Source organism: Poecile atricapillus, chromosome 3 (genome assembly GCF_030490865.1).
Source record: "Poecile atricapillus isolate bPoeAtr1 chromosome 3, bPoeAtr1.hap1, whole genome shotgun sequence".
Taxonomy (NCBI): domain Eukaryota; kingdom Metazoa; phylum Chordata; class Aves; order Passeriformes; family Paridae; genus Poecile; species Poecile atricapillus.
Window position 1 is genome coordinate 81,509,832 of NC_081251.1, and position 17,170 is coordinate 81,527,001.

The 17,170-nt window shown below is 35.8% G+C and overlaps 1 protein-coding gene across 1 annotated transcript in view; it reads left to right on the forward strand.

Annotated features, from left to right (window-relative positions):
• Nucleotides 1-17,170, forward strand: part of SMYD3 (SET and MYND domain containing 3) — a 409,715-nt gene that overhangs the window by 65,118 nt on the left and 327,427 nt on the right. The window contains exons 3-5 of the mRNA XM_058836536.1: nt 2,088-2,195; nt 3,262-3,319; nt 7,550-7,686. Coding sequence (XP_058692519.1) covers nt 2,088-2,195; nt 3,262-3,319; nt 7,550-7,686 — 303 coding nt within the window. The remainder of the gene's footprint in view (nt 1-2,087; nt 2,196-3,261; nt 3,320-7,549; nt 7,687-17,170) is intronic.

Sequence of the window (17,170 nt, forward strand, 5' to 3'; positions counted from 1 at the left end):
TTTATTTATTATGTGTAAGCCACAGGGGAAAAAATCCTGAATGAAATATAATAAATGCTACTGGTGCTGTAACCTAGTTATCTGAAACAATTCCCTCACTTAAATGCAGATTAATAAAAAATTGTGTGATTGCCTTTGGAATCTTTATAACTTGCATGTCAGCATCTCCAGGTCTGATGTGCCCTTACACATAGCTCTGCCCTTTTCTCTTTTTTTAAAATTGTTGAACATGTACTTAACATTAGACAATCATTTTCTCTGTGGCACTCACTAGGTTCATGTTTTCTTCCCTGACTGCATATTTGTGAGAAAATGTCATGTTCAGAAGCACTTGGTTCTGAGTACTTGTCATTGTAGCAAATTTTTGTTGTGGCCTGTTCTTTTAATTTGCTTTTAAAACTATTCGAAACAGCTGTGTGGCTTCAAACATAAACTGTGAAAATACAAATAAAATGTGTAAGTATGTAGTATGTAAATGAATGGACTTGGAGTTTTTGTATATTATAAACAGAAGTTTCTGCTTGTAGAGACTGAAGACAGGAAAAAGAGGTGATCAGAAATTTTCTTGCGACATGTTTCTTTAGCTGAAAACTCATTCTTGCTGCTCTTCTGCACTAATCTAGTGGCAACAATGAATGGTAGACAAAAAAAGAAACTTATTTCAATGTTTCCATTATCTTGTCATCCTGAGTCTTCCCTGCTGTTATAAATGCAAAGGCAATTTCGGGATAAAATTAAAAAGAGAAATTTATTAATAAACAACAAAGAACAAACAATGAGAAAAAAAAAAACACAATAAAAATGGTCAGCGCAGCGCTGGGTGGACAGGGTCTACACCGGAGGTGTAGGGTTCCCAAATCCAGGTCTGAGTGTTCTCAGGCTTGGGGTTTTATAGAGATTTTAAGTCTTCAGGCTAAAATTCCAAGCAGGCTCCATTCACCAAGTGTTCTTGATTGTTCGGTGAATGGATTTCCTGGCTTGGAAAAATAGACCTAACTAGTGTCCGGACAGAGTCTCCTCATATGTAAAGAGACTCTGTATGTATTTCAATTTGGGTTATCAAGGCAAAAGTGGTGTGATCCGGGATCGGTGCCGATGGGTATCTCGGCAGAGTCTTTCCTTTTGTTTCCGTTGATTGCATCTCCAACACTGGTTTGACAGGTGGGGCGTTCAGGTCTAGCGACGGATCCTCTTTCCGAGGCTTGTCTTTTGTCGACCTGATTGTTTCCCAACAGAGATCTGCAGGGACGTTGGTCAGGTCCGGAGATGGATATCTCCTCCGAGCTAGTTCTTTTGTTTTCCTGATGGCCCTCGTCCTGTCTATTTTCCGAGCTAATGTTCGTTATCTGGGTGTTGGCTGCAATCCGTTGCTTTTTGGAGGAAACTCCCGGCCAGACTTGGAGAAAGGTTTTTTTGTACATTTTGGATTTTATATTATTACAACACTTACATATCTTATTTATACCTTTACGAATTTTTATTTACAGATTAATTTATTACACTGCTATGGAAGTGTTAGTCTGTCTCTGCCATTCGAACCTAAGTGGCCCATGAAACAAAAATAACAGGTTTGGGTAATATATGCAAATAAAATAGTTTTGGTTCTGTCTTCTGTTTTGGTATCAGTGACCACTCCTGGTCTGAACTGGTGAAAAATATTGCTATCAGTCCTCCCAGCTGTGGGCATTGATATTTCATCAGCTCGGGGATGTTTGGGGACAGTTTTTGCAGCACTGAAAACTTGACCACTGCATTAGAGCAGCTGCATTTAGTGCAGTGAATGGACTCTGAAGGCATCCGCAGGCTTGATTGCTGAGTGAACACGTGCCTAGAGTTTTGTGTATGTTAGATAGCATCCTTTCTATTTCTCTCCAATCTTGGGAAGCAGTTACATACTGTCACTGCTTCATGCCACAACGTATGAGAATCAGTGTGCATTGTTTTGAGCCTGTTTGTTTGCATATATAACTATAGATAACTATATATATATAGTTTTATATATATATATATAATATATTAAAATACAGGTTATGTAAAATAAAATGCGCTTTATTTTCCTTTTCTTCCTTTTAAAAATATCCTGATAGAAAGAAGCTTGGATGGACCACAAGCAGGAATGCAGGTGTCTTAAGAGCATTGAGCCAAATTTTCCTCCAGACTCTGTCAGACTTGCTGGCAGGATTGTTTTTAAACTAGTAAGTGATGTTCTTTTAGATTGATTCAGTGCAGCAAATTCTGATAAATGCTTTCTCACTCTACATTTTTAATGTAATTATGAGCTACAAGGCTGAAGTGACTGGGAATGCTGAAAAAAATTAGACTGCAAATTGCATTGCAAATTTACTGATTAATTTGCAGAAATGCTGGAAGGATCAAGAGATTCCAAAATGGACATAACTAAGCTCAAGGGACATGTTTATTGACTTTCCTTTCCTATGGCTATGTGGTAATATTGTAAGCTTATTCCAGTCTGGAAGGAAAACATAGGGAGACACTGTTTTCCCTTGAATATTATAGAAGTTATTGGTGCTTTTTTATTAACCTAATGGAAGCCTTGGTATTTGAATGAGTGGTAAGGGCAGAAGCACTAGCAGCTAGCCCTTTCTTTAGAGGGCATAATGCCATGCTCTCCATTTTGGGTTCTCTTAATCTCAGTTCGTTTTTTAAATATTTTTCTGAACTCACTTGGAAGCCCTGGGTGTTTGACATTCCTATGGTTTGATTACCCTATATGGACTAAATTTTCTGTTAGTTCAAGCAGATTATACATGTGTGGGATTGTAAATCGAGGGATTTGCTAATTTTTTTTGCTGAACCTAAGATGCTGTCTGTATTGGATAAAAGTGCGGGCCACTGTTGTGGTCTGAGGTGGTAAAGCATGATTTCACATTTATTTTATACATTGTTGTGAAGAGTTTGTGCATGATAGTTTTAAAGGGAAAATATGTACCTAGCAATACTGTGCATTAATTATAGTCACATGAACTCTGAAACTACAAACCTCATAAGCTGATTGCAATTATGCTCTAAAGGGCTAAAGTATGTTACTAAAGGTAAGCTGCCAAAGTGTTAAAAAATTAAAATTGGTAGAAAGTCTTGTAGCAACAAATAAATATTTTTTAGGGTAGTTTATGCAAAGTCCTGGATTGATGTTGATGTTGTTGGCCTTACTTAATTATCTTACATGGAATCATCTGTCTTGTAGAGTGTTTTCAAGATAAAACATGCTATGTAAGTGTTAATTATATTTTTCCTCTACAGCTCAGACAATCAGTATGCCCTTCTGAGAGACTCTACTCTTTTTCTGATCTTCAGTCGAGTAAGTAATTGCCAGCCAGAATTCAGAAAATACTTCCAAGGTCTGCTTTACGAAAGGGCCATCTGATTTTCTTGCAGCTTGCCTTCTGAACGTTTGCTCCGTAGAGTGACAGAATCAAAGACAAAAACCTCTGTGGGAAGGAACAGTTATTTCAAAGATAAAAAGAAAAACGTGTCTGTTGTCTTGAAGCAAAACCTTCACCTGTTTATTTTGCTTTAGTATTTTTATTTTCTCATTTTACAATGAACATCTTGCCTTCTCATTTTTTAATTTACCCAGCGACTGCCTTACTACATACAGTGTTAATATTTCTACATATATATACAATAGTACATACATTTTTACATTGAGGTTTTACTTTTTAATACCTATGTGCTATTGCATAAAGCTTCAAAATAACTTCCAGAAATAGGAAAGTTAAACTTAAAAGGGATATATGTATATTTTTCTTATACATGACCTTTCAATAGAGAAAAGAGATGAAACTGTGCAGTTATTACTTTTGTGGCTTCACAAGTTTCAGCTGCTTGGATAGAAAATGATGCTCATTAAAATCTCTCAGTAGAGAAAATGTTGAAATAGAAAACATTTTTTTCATATTTTGTGGCATCTTGAAGAGTTAGAAAAGAAGACATACATGCTTGGTTCATTTTTGCATCTTATTTAGAGGGATTTTGTGGAGGGTGATGTGAATATTTTGATTACCTCAATGTTTTTTTAATATTCGGAGTTTTCGCTACAAACCACCTTGATCAATTGGTGTAGTTAGTTAGAAATAAAACCCATATAAACATAAAAAATACAATACATAGCATTAATTTTACTTCTGAACACCCTGACATTCTTCTGCCTTCTCCCAGACTGCAAGGGCAAAAGACCTTGGTAAGGCAGCAAATTAAAATGGATAGATTTCAGCCATTTAAAACATGGTGATTTTCTGCAATTGATATTCTTAATTCGTGTAACAAAGGTTTATGGAAAACAGAGACTATGGACTTTTATGCTTTGTTACACTGCTGGGATCCAAAGAAAGAGTCTTTATTGTACCAATGGCTGATTGCAGAGTGGCACAGGAGGAGCTCAATAAAAGAGTCTTCCTTTAAAAATTAAATATTGATCACTTGTATAGCAGTTGTCTCTAGTATAGACAAAGATTTTTTTGTAACTGATCATTCCATACAGACTGGGGTTTCTCAGTACCCTTCAGGAGATGATCTCAGCTTTCCTTGACTTGACTGGAGACATGGGGACTGTGGTAAGTTGTCTGGAGAGAAGCTTGGTGTTGAACAGGCCTGATCTGCAATGGATAAATGGTCCAAAAGTCTGTAGAGGGGCCAGAAGCTTCTGCTAAAATTCTCATTCTGAAGGAAATGGTGATATGGCCTGTGATATAGATGGGATGACTGTCCTCTCACTGATACAGAAACAACTGGTGCATAGCCAGTTAGTTTAAGAGAAGACAAATGAGAGATCCACAGGTAGTGTTTCGCCTGTACTTACTCTGAGTCTTAATAACAATTCCTGTGGAATCTTAACTCCACAGCACCAAGTGTTTAGGACATTAACACATTAATTGAAGTTGATACTTCAGACTACAGTACAAATGGCCTATGCATAATCTTATGTAAAGGTTTTATCTAACTCTTTACTTGTGTTGTTTTTCTGGCATCCTTGTTAGAGTGGATAGATGGTGTCTATGGTTCTGGAGTTAAAATAATCCAAAAGTGTTTTGGGTTGGTGTGAGAGCTGGTAGTAGCTGTGATGTTTTTTGCTGCCTCTGTATGCTCCAAAAGTTCCTGTTATTTCATAACAATTTCCCCAGTTGCTGCACAATTTATGAGTGGTATTGATTGATAAACTTTTTGTTTCTTTGTGGGATCTATAGGAAAGTCAGAAATGCGTTTTCATTAATATAATAAGTATATACAAGATACATTATATAATAAGTTATAATACAATATATAATAAATTATAATAAGAAGATAATGTTTCAACACTGATCACAAATATGACAGAATTCTCATTGATACTCTATCTTTTTTTGGGTTTTCTTTTCCCCCCCATACTTGTAATTCCAAAATATTTTATTTTTGAAAATAGTTATTGACACTATGCTGTCTCATTTTGCTTTACACTGTTACTTTTCAACATTACTTTATACTGTGGGTTGGTTTTTAGTGTGGGAGACATACAAATGAATAGAAGCATATAAAGTTTTCTACACTATTGAATAATTATCTGCTAAAACAAATGAAACATGAAAAACCACAAAGCATGTGGAGGCATCCAGCCCCTTATGAAGTTTTTTCCCAATCTCCATGGTTCCTTGAAATTCCTTTGGATTCCCTGAAACTCAGAATAAGTAGGAGGGGTCTCTCTGAGCATTGTCACTTTTGCTAGGTCTCATTTATCTCTAGACAATTCCTTCCTTCCTTAGTTCTCTGGGGTTTCTATGTGTTACAGTAATTTAGAAATCATCTTTGTTTTTACTTACCAAGACTCAGTATTCAGAGAATAGTTTGTCTGCTGTATTTTGGGGCAGATATTTTTTTCTTCTTTACTTGTATTAGTATCAGAGTTACATAATCAAATCCCCATGCCTTATTTAAAATTTTTTTCATAGGCCCTTTATAGCATTTTGTCTCCCACACCAGGTTCCTTAAACAATTGAAAAAAGTTTCTTAAAAACAAAAAATTAAAAAAATCACAAATTTCATTTTGCTTTTGGCTTTGTTTTCTTATCTGCTTAGAAAACCAGGTCTTGATAATTTTCCATTAAAATTCCCATGGGGTTTTTTTTTTTTTTATTTTGATCATTAGATCTGATGTCCTGGAAAAATTCCAGTGTGGATAATTGCATTCTGCTTCCATCTCTATCAGTTCTCCCTGAAGTTCCAGCTGGTTTTGGTATTCATGTTCACATCTGTCCTAAGCTACAGTGTCCATTTGTAGCATGCTTCTTATATGATTTATCTTCTTTAGTCTAGGGTTGTTTTATTTGCCAATAATGAAAGAAACCATGCCTTTCTCTCTATGTTATATCACATTTTGCAGTGTATAGATAGTTTAAGGGAAATCACATGTTGTCTTGAATAATTACCTTTGAAGGAAAAAGCATTTTTGTTTTCAATGGAGTATTATATAAGAAATGCAAGTGTGTGTTTATAATTTTTCTTCTATATTTTTTAAACTTGATTGTTTTAGTAATCTAAAAGTTTGCTGCTTCTTTGAAGACACAGTCCTTATAGATATTATACTTTTCTATACCAGAGATTTTCTGTACATTGTGAAAAACATACATGTCTGGATTTCTAACATTTACATTCATTCATGCTTGCAAAATCACCTGCAAACATCCACAGTGTTAATTGCACTTGGGTGGTGCTCTGAGCATCTGCAGATGTTCATAATAAAATAGCAATTCACCATTATGCAAAGATAAAATTGATTCATAGTGCATCATAAATCTCTGCCTTTTGTTATAGGCTGGTGCTTGAATACGTTCAGCTTCACATTCTCCCTTTTGTACTAACTGGTAGGAAAAAGAAAGTGTGAATCAGGTAGTCAGGCAGTGAGCTTGCTAGGGCAGCAGCAGTTTCACTTTCCATGTTACCAGAGACCTGATGCATCCATAATCACTTAATTAGAAAATGAGGCACTGTGATTCTTTCTGCTTCAGGATTTCTAGCTGCTCAACATGAATAGTGGTGCTTTATAATAAAGTGATACTTATTCATATTCCTTCATATTCATTGTTTGCCAGTTGCTCTGTATGAAATTCCTTTTGTTCATAAATATTTTTCTGTTTCATCTGCCAGCATAAAGTGTTTCTTACACATTTATGGAGAATACAGTATAAAAGTATGCACTGCTGCATAAAGTTCCAAGCATATTTCTAATGTGGTTAATGTTACAAACCCAGATGCCTAATTTTTGTATGTAATGTCTTACATCTGTTTACACATCTGCTTTATCTGTCGGCCTTTGATCTTTAACTTGCTGTTGTAGTCATATGATTTGGCAGTAGCAACCTGATAAACTCTTCTGTGTTGATAGGTAACTGTCACAAAAAATGAGAAATGTCTGCTCTCTGTCAAAATTGCCCTCTGTCAAGATTAATTCCTGGACTGGAAATGTCTAGACTATATGGCTGCCATTGGATGTTTTAAAAATGTTGGTGAAATGTTCTGTTTATGACATGTTCTACTTTTTTTCCTCTTTCCCCATAAGACACTGAACGGTTAAGTAAAGAAATGAAAGATGGCCTCGGGCACCTTGCACAGACTTTGCAACTGTATTTGAAAACTGAGACCCAGGATGAGTCTCAATTGCCACCTGCAATTGACTTTTTTCAGATCTTCACAAAAGTAAGTGTTAAAATCTAGTTGCTTGGCAACTCATAAATTATCTTTTCCTCATGTTCACGATTTATTTCGGAGTGGGAGTTCAGTAGATACATTCAGAATGTGATACATGACAAAAGTAAGTTGAAACTTTTTTAATTAGTCAGTATTTAAGCAGAAGTAGTATAACTTTAATATAATTGCAGCACTTCAAAATTAAAGCACTAGCCAGAGGATAATTTTTTTTCTTTTTCCTTTTTAAAATTGTCATGTTAAAGTCGTTGGGTGAGAAAAAAAGCAAGAAAATTCAAATATAATCAAGTCAATCAACCTGAGTAATTTTTTCACAGTAATAAAGAGCATATAACATCACTCTTCAGCCTAGAATTTTTCTGCAAAGTGAAATATATTTGAAGATATACTCCCATCCCATTTTGTTGTTTAGAGGTATATGCTAATGTTTGTGATAGTACTGTATCCTACAAGCTTCTTTTTCCAGAGGCCTTGTGGATAATTTATTCTAGAAGACTACATATAAAGTACTTAAAATTAGATTCCACAGTATGTTGTTTATTGTGTTACTAACTAAATATTGTTGGCTTTTGGTGTAGATATTTTATTACTTTTGATTCAGGATGCTAAATTCAAAAAATGGTAGCAGAAATATTTTATATGAAGAGTACTTATAGTTTTAACTCCATTTAATTTTTTTGATTTCTAATTGATTGATAAGGTAAATGTTATGGCAGAATTTAACTTACTTATGTTTTGGTTGTTTTAGTAAGTGTATTCTTATGAAGTAAGCCGAAGTCTAACATCTTTTTTCTTCTGATATAAATTAAAGACTGAGTCTTTTTGGCAGAAATGAAAAATGCTATAAATTATTTTTTAAAAATGTAATAGAGATCTGTTTGTACAGTTACAGAACCTTATTTTTTGCTGTGGACATGAGTAGGAGCAATATAATTGACTCTGTTGTTTTCTTTTTTTTTATTATTATTTTTATTGGTGATTAGACTGCTGTGATGTAAAGTTACAATTTTACCTGAGAAATCTCACAGTCTGAAATAGACCCAGTCAAAAGGGTGCATAGCTGAAGCCCCTTAAGTACTTCGTCGTCCCCACTCAAGTTGTTTTATTGTCTTGTGTTGGCTTGCTGGTTTGGCCTGAACTTTGTCGGATGCATTTCACATGAAACATGCACATTGTGTTATCTGGTGTAGAGAATTTGTGCAGCTGAAGATAAAACTGATTTTCAGATGATCAGTTTGAGCTGAGTTGCAGCTTGTAAGAAATTCCTTCCAAATTTTGTTGCCTTCTATGTATTAATAAGCTTAAGGTGGAGAATGGCCAGGGGGCTTTACAGAAACAGTGTGATGATCACTTAACACATTGGAACACTGGTGAAGAAAATGCAGAAAGTTTATTTTTTTATGTATACACATGAACAAGCATGTGCACATATGTACACCTCCTCTCCCCTCCTGTGTAGTTTACCAAGGTGATGTAAGTGTCCATCAAGAGCAGAGTGAAAGCCAAGACTTCCCAGCTTCATGTCTTGTTAACTGGAGAACTGGGAATGCTCCTGTTAATGATAACATTTGCCCCACTGTAGCTTTGGTATTCACAAAGATATTTTTAACTCAATGTATTCTGTATGTTGACTGTGAATTTTTTCCCACCCTATTAAACGTAGCGCAAAGTGCTGAGTTTTTGAGTTGTTGTTTTTGGTTTGGGATTTTTTTGTCCGTTAGACTAGGTCTCATTTCTTTTGCTGGTTTTGCTTAGTCTGTGTGACAGTCTGCTCTGGGAAAATGGAGAGCAAATGACATAGACCTGTCATGTGTACACATACTTGGTATCATTAGTACTAACAAGAACTGGCAGAAGGGATAGGAGAATCTGACTGGACAGGTGAGTGGCTGGGAGAAAAGAGCAGTCAACAGCCATGTGCTCTACATGAGTGAAATTAGTATCTTGTTCAGAGTTCAGTCAAGCACAACTGTCAAGCTTTTTGTAAGACTTTGTTGTCATCATCTAATTTTCCATGTGGCATTTTATGACTTTCCCAATTTGGTTGTCAAATGAGTTTGCCAAGTTTGACAGGTTACGAGTGTGATATTGTATTAAAATATTAATTTAGTATTCCCCCATTCCTAAGGAAGTAGTAGCAGATGTGTTCTGCCATTCCCACGGAACATGGAATGTTCTTTGGAAGATGAGCTGGCTGTCCGCGCAAGGTTGTTTTATTTTAAAGCTGTATAGGGATGCTTATTCTCAGCAGGTAAAATTTAAGACTTTGGAACTGTAAAGTCTCTGGTAAGACTTCTGCAGTCACTTCTCTGTGATTTAACTCTAAAGAAGACCAGCTGTGATGACTTCCCTGTGTGGTCATAGAATAAAGAAATGCTACAGATACATAACTTCAAGATGTAATCTTGTTTTCCCAACTGCTTCCAACATTCCTTTCAAGTTCAGTAGGTGCTTATTCGAACATTGAACTTTTTTGGATCAGTTCTTTCATTGCATGCCACAAAAAGAACCAGTCAAAGGTCATTTTTTATTCTGTTTGATGCTGGATCCTCAAGAAGGAAAATAAACAGACTGCCAGACAAAAGAGAAAAATTATCCCGTGGTGAGGTGACTAAATACCAGATGGTTCTTGGAAAATCTCCAACCTGATTTAGGTCAAAAGAGCTTCTCGGAAGCTCTTTTAAAGAGTCCTCCTTCTCTGCTGTCCCCTGCTCTTGCCTTTGTGAAAATTAATTATAGTTCTATTCACTTGCTTGTGATGCCTGATAGTCAGAGAATCCCCCTAAGTGTGTATTTGTAGAAACTGCCCATTGAAAATCAAAGGAAATGTTGCCATTTCTTTCCTCGGGGGCAGAATTTCACCCCAATGTCTTTTTAGATTGCACGAGATCTGTGGAAAATACCAGCTGTACTGGATGGGGAGGTGTTTCAGAAGGGTTATGTACCTTTCTTTCTGACAGTGTTGCCCTGTCCTTACTAGACAATTTGCTTTTGTATCAACTGTCCTTTGAGCTGGAGTTGAATTTTCTCATTTTTGTTATCTGATCACTTTTTGCAAGCTTCAGTTTATTTAGCATGCCATTTATCAAGGTTGTGGGTGTTTTAAAATTCTGATCCTCATTACTAAACAAAATTATCTGCAGCTAATTACGTGGTAAGGCTTTAACTCCACTGAGACATTTTCTAATGTCAAGATAATTTTTTTACAGCGTGGTTTTATGGTTTAATGATGTTTCTATAACCTTGAGATAAAATCAGTCCTTGCTTTTTATTCTTCAGCTTTTACTTACATGTGTGAGGAGGTGGCCTGGAGTCCTTTGAGACATTTAATGGATGTGGGATAAAGAATTAAATTTCTAGTATACATTTATGATTCTTTTAATACTAGCAGACAGAACAATGTGAGCCTCTTTAAGACATTGAATAAACTCTGTTCCTTCCATGTTGACTGTAAACCTGTGAGTGACTCTACCTCAGGCCTAATATGACTTTTGTTAGACTGAATATAGGCTTGGTGTTTTACATAGAATTGCAACTACTCATACTGTGTCAGAATTAACTTTTTGCACATTTTGAAATAGTTGAAAAATTTATTTTCCAATTAATGATAAATAAAAGAGATTCTGATGTTTGATAGAATTATAGCAATTTTAAAGATTGCCTAATTTCAGGTCCTCACATTTGTAAGAACAGTGAGGTATGTGCCACCTCTGTCATGAACTAGCAGTAAGATAAAATCCAGTGACTCTTACAAGCAGACTTCTAGGGCAGTTTAGTAAACTTGAAATGGAATTTTATTGGAAAGAAGTTTTCTAGAGGATGTTTTGATGAAACTATTGATAAACTTTTTGGGAAAGGATACTGGATTGAAGATTTTAGGGAGCCCCATATGATGCTCTTTTTGGTTTTACCTTTTCTTCCTTTTATATGTTCTTTGTATTCTTTGCACATGTATTTGTAGCTCTGTAGCCTATTGTATTTGCAGCTGTTTTTCCATGGCCTTTCCGTAGACAGAAAGACAAAGCTCCAAGAGCTCCAAGCCCCAGGGGGTATAAGGCCACTGTGCTGTATTCGTTCTTCCTGGGAACCAAGGCCCACAACAACTCTTTGAGATATGTTTTCATGGACAAAGTACAGCTAGTGCTGAGGGGGGGACTCCAGAGAAGATGCTTGATCTGCGGGGGAAATTGAATCACCACTTGTCCTCATAATTGGTGTTTTTTGTAATTATGCAAATTTCCTAAAGCCTATAAATGTGTACTCATCTGTGTGGAGGTGGGCTTTTGTGGACATCTTTCCATAACTGTCCCTGAAAGCCTTCAAATAAAGATCCTCTTTTATATTACCTCTGTACTAAAATTATCTCAGGTTTCATTTCCAAGTTGGGAAAAAGGCAGCACATAGGCAGAGATGGTACTTACCTCCTGAAATAACTGCATTTCTATAATTCCTAATTCTTCTGTTGTGCAAAATTTCACTTCTAGGCAGTATTTTAACCACACATGGCATGATAGGGCCTAGACAAAGAATTTTTAGCTTTCTGAAATTTTCAATCTTTCCTGCAGTTCCAATCTTGACACCTTTTTGTTATGAATGGATTCTACTTTGAAAGTAGATGTGCTGCATTCTTTCAGTTCACTGGAGAGGTCACGCACCTGTATATGTGGGAGGTGAGCAGTCCTCTTTCTGCAGGTGGTGGAGGTGCTGATCACCACTGTCTTCTCAGGTGCTGCTCTACTCTTTCCTTTTCAGGTTAGTTTAGAATTGACACAGATTAAAAACAGATCTGAATGACTGTAGAACTGTAAGTCTAGGATAGTACAAGAAGTATCTGCATGTATTAGAAACATATGTGCAACTTTTATATGTCAGATTAATTTCTTTTTGTCTTACTTTTTTGAGGGTTGTAAAATTGGCATTAGGGTAAAGAGGAGATACAAGTTTGATACTGTAGGCTAGTCTCTGTGCCCACAAAAATTTTTAATCGAAAGACCAGTTGTCTGTTTAGGCTGTTGCTGTAGTTGGTTTTGTTTTAAACTTAAGAAGTAGTAAGGAGGCTCTATAAAGTGCAGAGGTACATCCCTAAAGAGGCAAAGTGTCCTAGTCTCTTCAAAATCCTTTGTTTGTTTCTCCTGTCAAAATTTAGATATTTTTACTTGTTTTAACTTTTCTGTACTTACTCTTTTATTCCACTCAATGCTTTGAAAGAATTTCTTTTCAACATAAGAGGTATTAGTACCAATTAAAAAGAAATCTCACTGTTAAAAGGGTTTTGGTATGGATCTGCATAGGCAGAAGAGAGCTAGGAGTTGAGCAGTGTCATTTGGTCTCTGTAAAGCCTGAATACTAAATTATGGTAATATATTTGTGCGTTGTTTTATATGCAAATTGAAGGAGATACTTAATGATATGACTGATAAAGGGTGTTTCATCTTCACGTTGCTCCTTCAGATCTTATAGGCTCAGTGTTCTCTGGGAGGACCTTGGAATACAAGATACATCTGCCAGGTCAAGATATTCTTCAGTAATGCTTTCAGTAGTTACTCTTGATTAGGATTCACTGGTTAACTTAATAATTCCTGGAATCAGGGAAATTAAAATCAATTTATATCAAAAAAGTCAAAAGAAGTATTAGGATAAAGTTATGAGCAGGTTAGGAGTTGTTAAAGACATTTGAGTGAAGGTTGCTTTCTGATGCTAGGCTTGCTAATCTAATTAACTCTGGATGCACTTGTTCAGTTTCCCTGTGACTGGGAGGCTGTGGAGATTTTTTCCTGGAGGCAGGGAAAAAAAAGCAAGTGCACATTTAATCCATCATTGTTCTTTGTGTAATTCGAAGCTAATGTACACTGCTACCCTGTCTCATGGTAAATTGAAGACCAGTACTGACAAATTTGTGTTTAGTCATGGCCCAGAAAACTATTTTGCAAAAACCTTTGAATTTTGATAGTTCTTATTTTCTATTATAAATGCCAAAGTCTTATAATTTCCATTAATTATTATACCCGAAACAACATTGGTTAAGGTTAGGTGTCCAACATACATTTGTTTTTTAATTTTAATCTTCTTGACTCTTCTTTTTATTTTAGAGTTCTTTGTTGTTCCTGCTCGTCAAACTCTATCAGAACCTTTTTCTCTGACTATTGCCATCTTTAAGTCTACTGCATGAGATTTGTGATTATCTTTTTACCTATAGTGCTATTGATTTAGTTGATAAGGTTTTGTTTGGTGGGAATATGGACATGGGAATATGGACTCTCCAGTTCTGTGTGTGAGGTTTTAAGCTATTGAAAGCTTCACACTTACAGCTGTGAAGAACTGACTTGCAATCATCAGTAATACTGTGTTTGTCACTTCCAAAATAATTTCAGGAGAATTTTTCTGTACTCTTTCCAGTGTATTCCACAGGAACATAACAGAAGTCATTCTGATAGACCTTTGTAGTTGTACTGAGAAAACGTGAATGATCACTTGCCTAACATGTGTTGCTTATTCTGAGTTGTTGTCTTACCTAGCAAGAGGGGAAAAAACTAAGATCAGCCTTTGCAGTACACAAACTCAAAGGAAATGGGAAAAGCTAAATGTATTAGGAGAAAGCCAATCATTAGTTTGTGCAGCATAGAAAACAGCCAGAATTTATTTGAATGCTGTGTTTTATTGTTTACATTCTTGAACTTCAGCATTTTAAACTCCTTTTTTGATGTGATCCAGTAACTGAGAAAGAAAGGTTCATTCAGGTACTTGCACACACCTCCTGGCAAAACAGCTCTCTTGGATTTGGTAGACAGCCTTGCAGAAGCTTGGATGAACCAGTGTCACCTGATGAGCAGAGCTGTTTGACCCCTGGACTTGCGAGCAGTACTAGAAAAAGTGCATGATGCAGACTAATCTGTGTCGTGTCTTCATTCTGGGTCTTAGCTCTTTTGAAGAAGGGTGATTTTTTTGTAAGTACAAGGAGGTGCAGAAAAATAAGGAACTGGTATTTTAGCGAAGAATGGTGTGAGGGAAGACTTTGGTCTATTTAATAATTTGTTCCCTTGGTCTGAGATCACAGGATTTTCAGCCTGCTATCCCTTGTTTCCCCTTCAGTTCTGCTGCTCTTGAAAGCATAGGGGTATGTAGGAAACCTGAAGCTTACCTTATTTTTAATTTAAATCAGCCTGTGATTTCAACATCTCTGTTAAATGGCAATAATGCTTTTCATGTGTGTAGTGCTTCCAATAAGCCTCAAGAAGAACTTGAATGAGATCTAGTAACAATTCTTTATAGTTTTCTTGTGTACCAGACAAGTATTTATAAGAAAATTAAGGCTAATAGAAAGTGTTCCTAAAGCTGACTTTTCATTAGAGCTCTGTAGGGCAGTCAGAACCAAACCACATTTGTTCTACCACACAGTGTAGCAGTCACATTCTGCTGCTTGTTTCTACAATGGAATAGTGAGCAAGTATAATGATGACTGGAATATGCACAGTCGTTTTTAAGAGGCTATATCTTAAGTTGTATCTTTTAAACTTTGCAGAAATAGTTCTATACTGCTGCTAGGATTTGCATTGTATTTCTCATGATATTTGTTTAGCTCAGTGCTGTTTCTTGAAGTCAAGATTGCAGAGGAAATGGCAACCACTGTGCATCAGCTTTAGAAGCAATCGTGTAAATAGAGATTACATAAAAATTACTAAACATTTAAAAAAAATAGGAAGAAATATTGCAATATCACCCTAGAATAAGGGTGATAAACAGTCTGATAAGACTCCTCTCTCTTTACTTTGCCAAATGAAAGTTGAGTCATCATAGGAAGTTTTTTTTGTCTAAGATGATTTTTCAACTTTAGTGATTTTTCAGTTATTTCATTGAATTATAATTTGGGGAGATAATTTTCCATAGCAATTATCTTAATTTTCTGTCACATTAGTTACCTTGAAGAGCAAAAGGATATTATACGAGACCATGAAACAAGGCTTCAAACATTCCATCTGATTTTAATATAGGGTACATGGTTGCAATTAAAATATAAGCTTTTGCTAACAAAGCTTGTTGCAGTGAAAGTAAGACTGTAAGTCTTCAATTCTTGAAATTGAATTTATAGTATAATTGGGGTCCTCTCATTTAGTTGTATGTACCATCTGTTTTTACAAACTGCCTGCAGTATAACAAGCACCAGGTGTAGAAAATGAGGTAGAAGAGTTTTAAAGCAAGAATATATTACAAGGAGTGGTTGGGTAGAATTTGCAATAATTTGGTTTTGTGTGGTAGGAAAGAAAGCTTTGTTCTTGAAGGGTGAAGGGAAGCAAGAAGACAAATATTTAAGGAAGTTAATTCAGCATAGATTAAAAAGCATAAACTGATAAAAAAGTTGTTGACAGGAGTGAGCCAGCATGGGGGAATATGAAAGGTAAGTTGTATACTCCTTGTTCGCTTGACATTCTTCTGTCGTGCCAACTTGAAAGTAATAAAATGGCAGAAAACAGTTTAGAGAAATAAATGCTAGGATAGTGTAGACTATTTTGCAACAGGTTGGGTTTTTAAAATTATATTTACTTTCTAATTTTTTACATTTTATTTTTAGTGTAGAACTGAAAAGGAACCAGGTGGTCAGGACATTAATTACCCTTACTTTCCCTAATTCTGCTCAGAGCATACCCACAAAACACACTTTTTAAAAAGCCAATGGTCTCTGTTATGTGAGATATATATAGATATAGATATATATATATGTACATCAGTCTGTTGTCTGTTTTCTGACACTCTTATGGAAGTGGACTGGAAGCAGTAATGATAAAAAGCTTTAGTGGTTGTAGCAATTGTAGTACATGCAAAAAATGTGTGGGCTGAGGCACCTTTTCTGTTTAGGAAAAGCCAGCATGAAACAAGGTCATGGAGATTTTTGGTAAAGGTCTGAGTAGTAGATGAAAACCATTTACATCCTCTATCAGCAATTTTAAAAGCCTTTAATTGAGGAGGATAAGCCTGATACCTGACTGTAATGCTATTGGCAGCAAAGTGTTCTATCCTTGTCTTTAGGATGACCTGCAGTGGAGTTGCTAAAGCATTTTTTGTTTGTTTTGGCTGTGGCAGAGCTAGGATTTTGTGTGGAAGGATTATTAATCAGCTCTGAGACTTGTTCAACATGTTTAATAGATGAAAAGGCAAAAAACTCTTTTTCTTCCAGAATGACATCGTGATAGCCAGTTGAAAAATACCATGCTCTTGGAATATAGGATGCTCTTTGAATGTAGGATGGGGAACCATGTATTTGTGGTGCTATTGTTGACTTGCTATATATTTTGAGCTGCTTCAGAATCTCTCTGAAAATGAGGATAATATATGTCTAAGGTATGCTGTAGAGCTAAATAGTTGAAGTTATAGTTAGTTACAGCTGAGCTATCAACTGAGCAACAAGTTCTGTCTCATGCTGGCATTTCAGTGGGTGTCAATTTAATGATACCTACTTACATGAAATTTAGTCCTCAAAAGT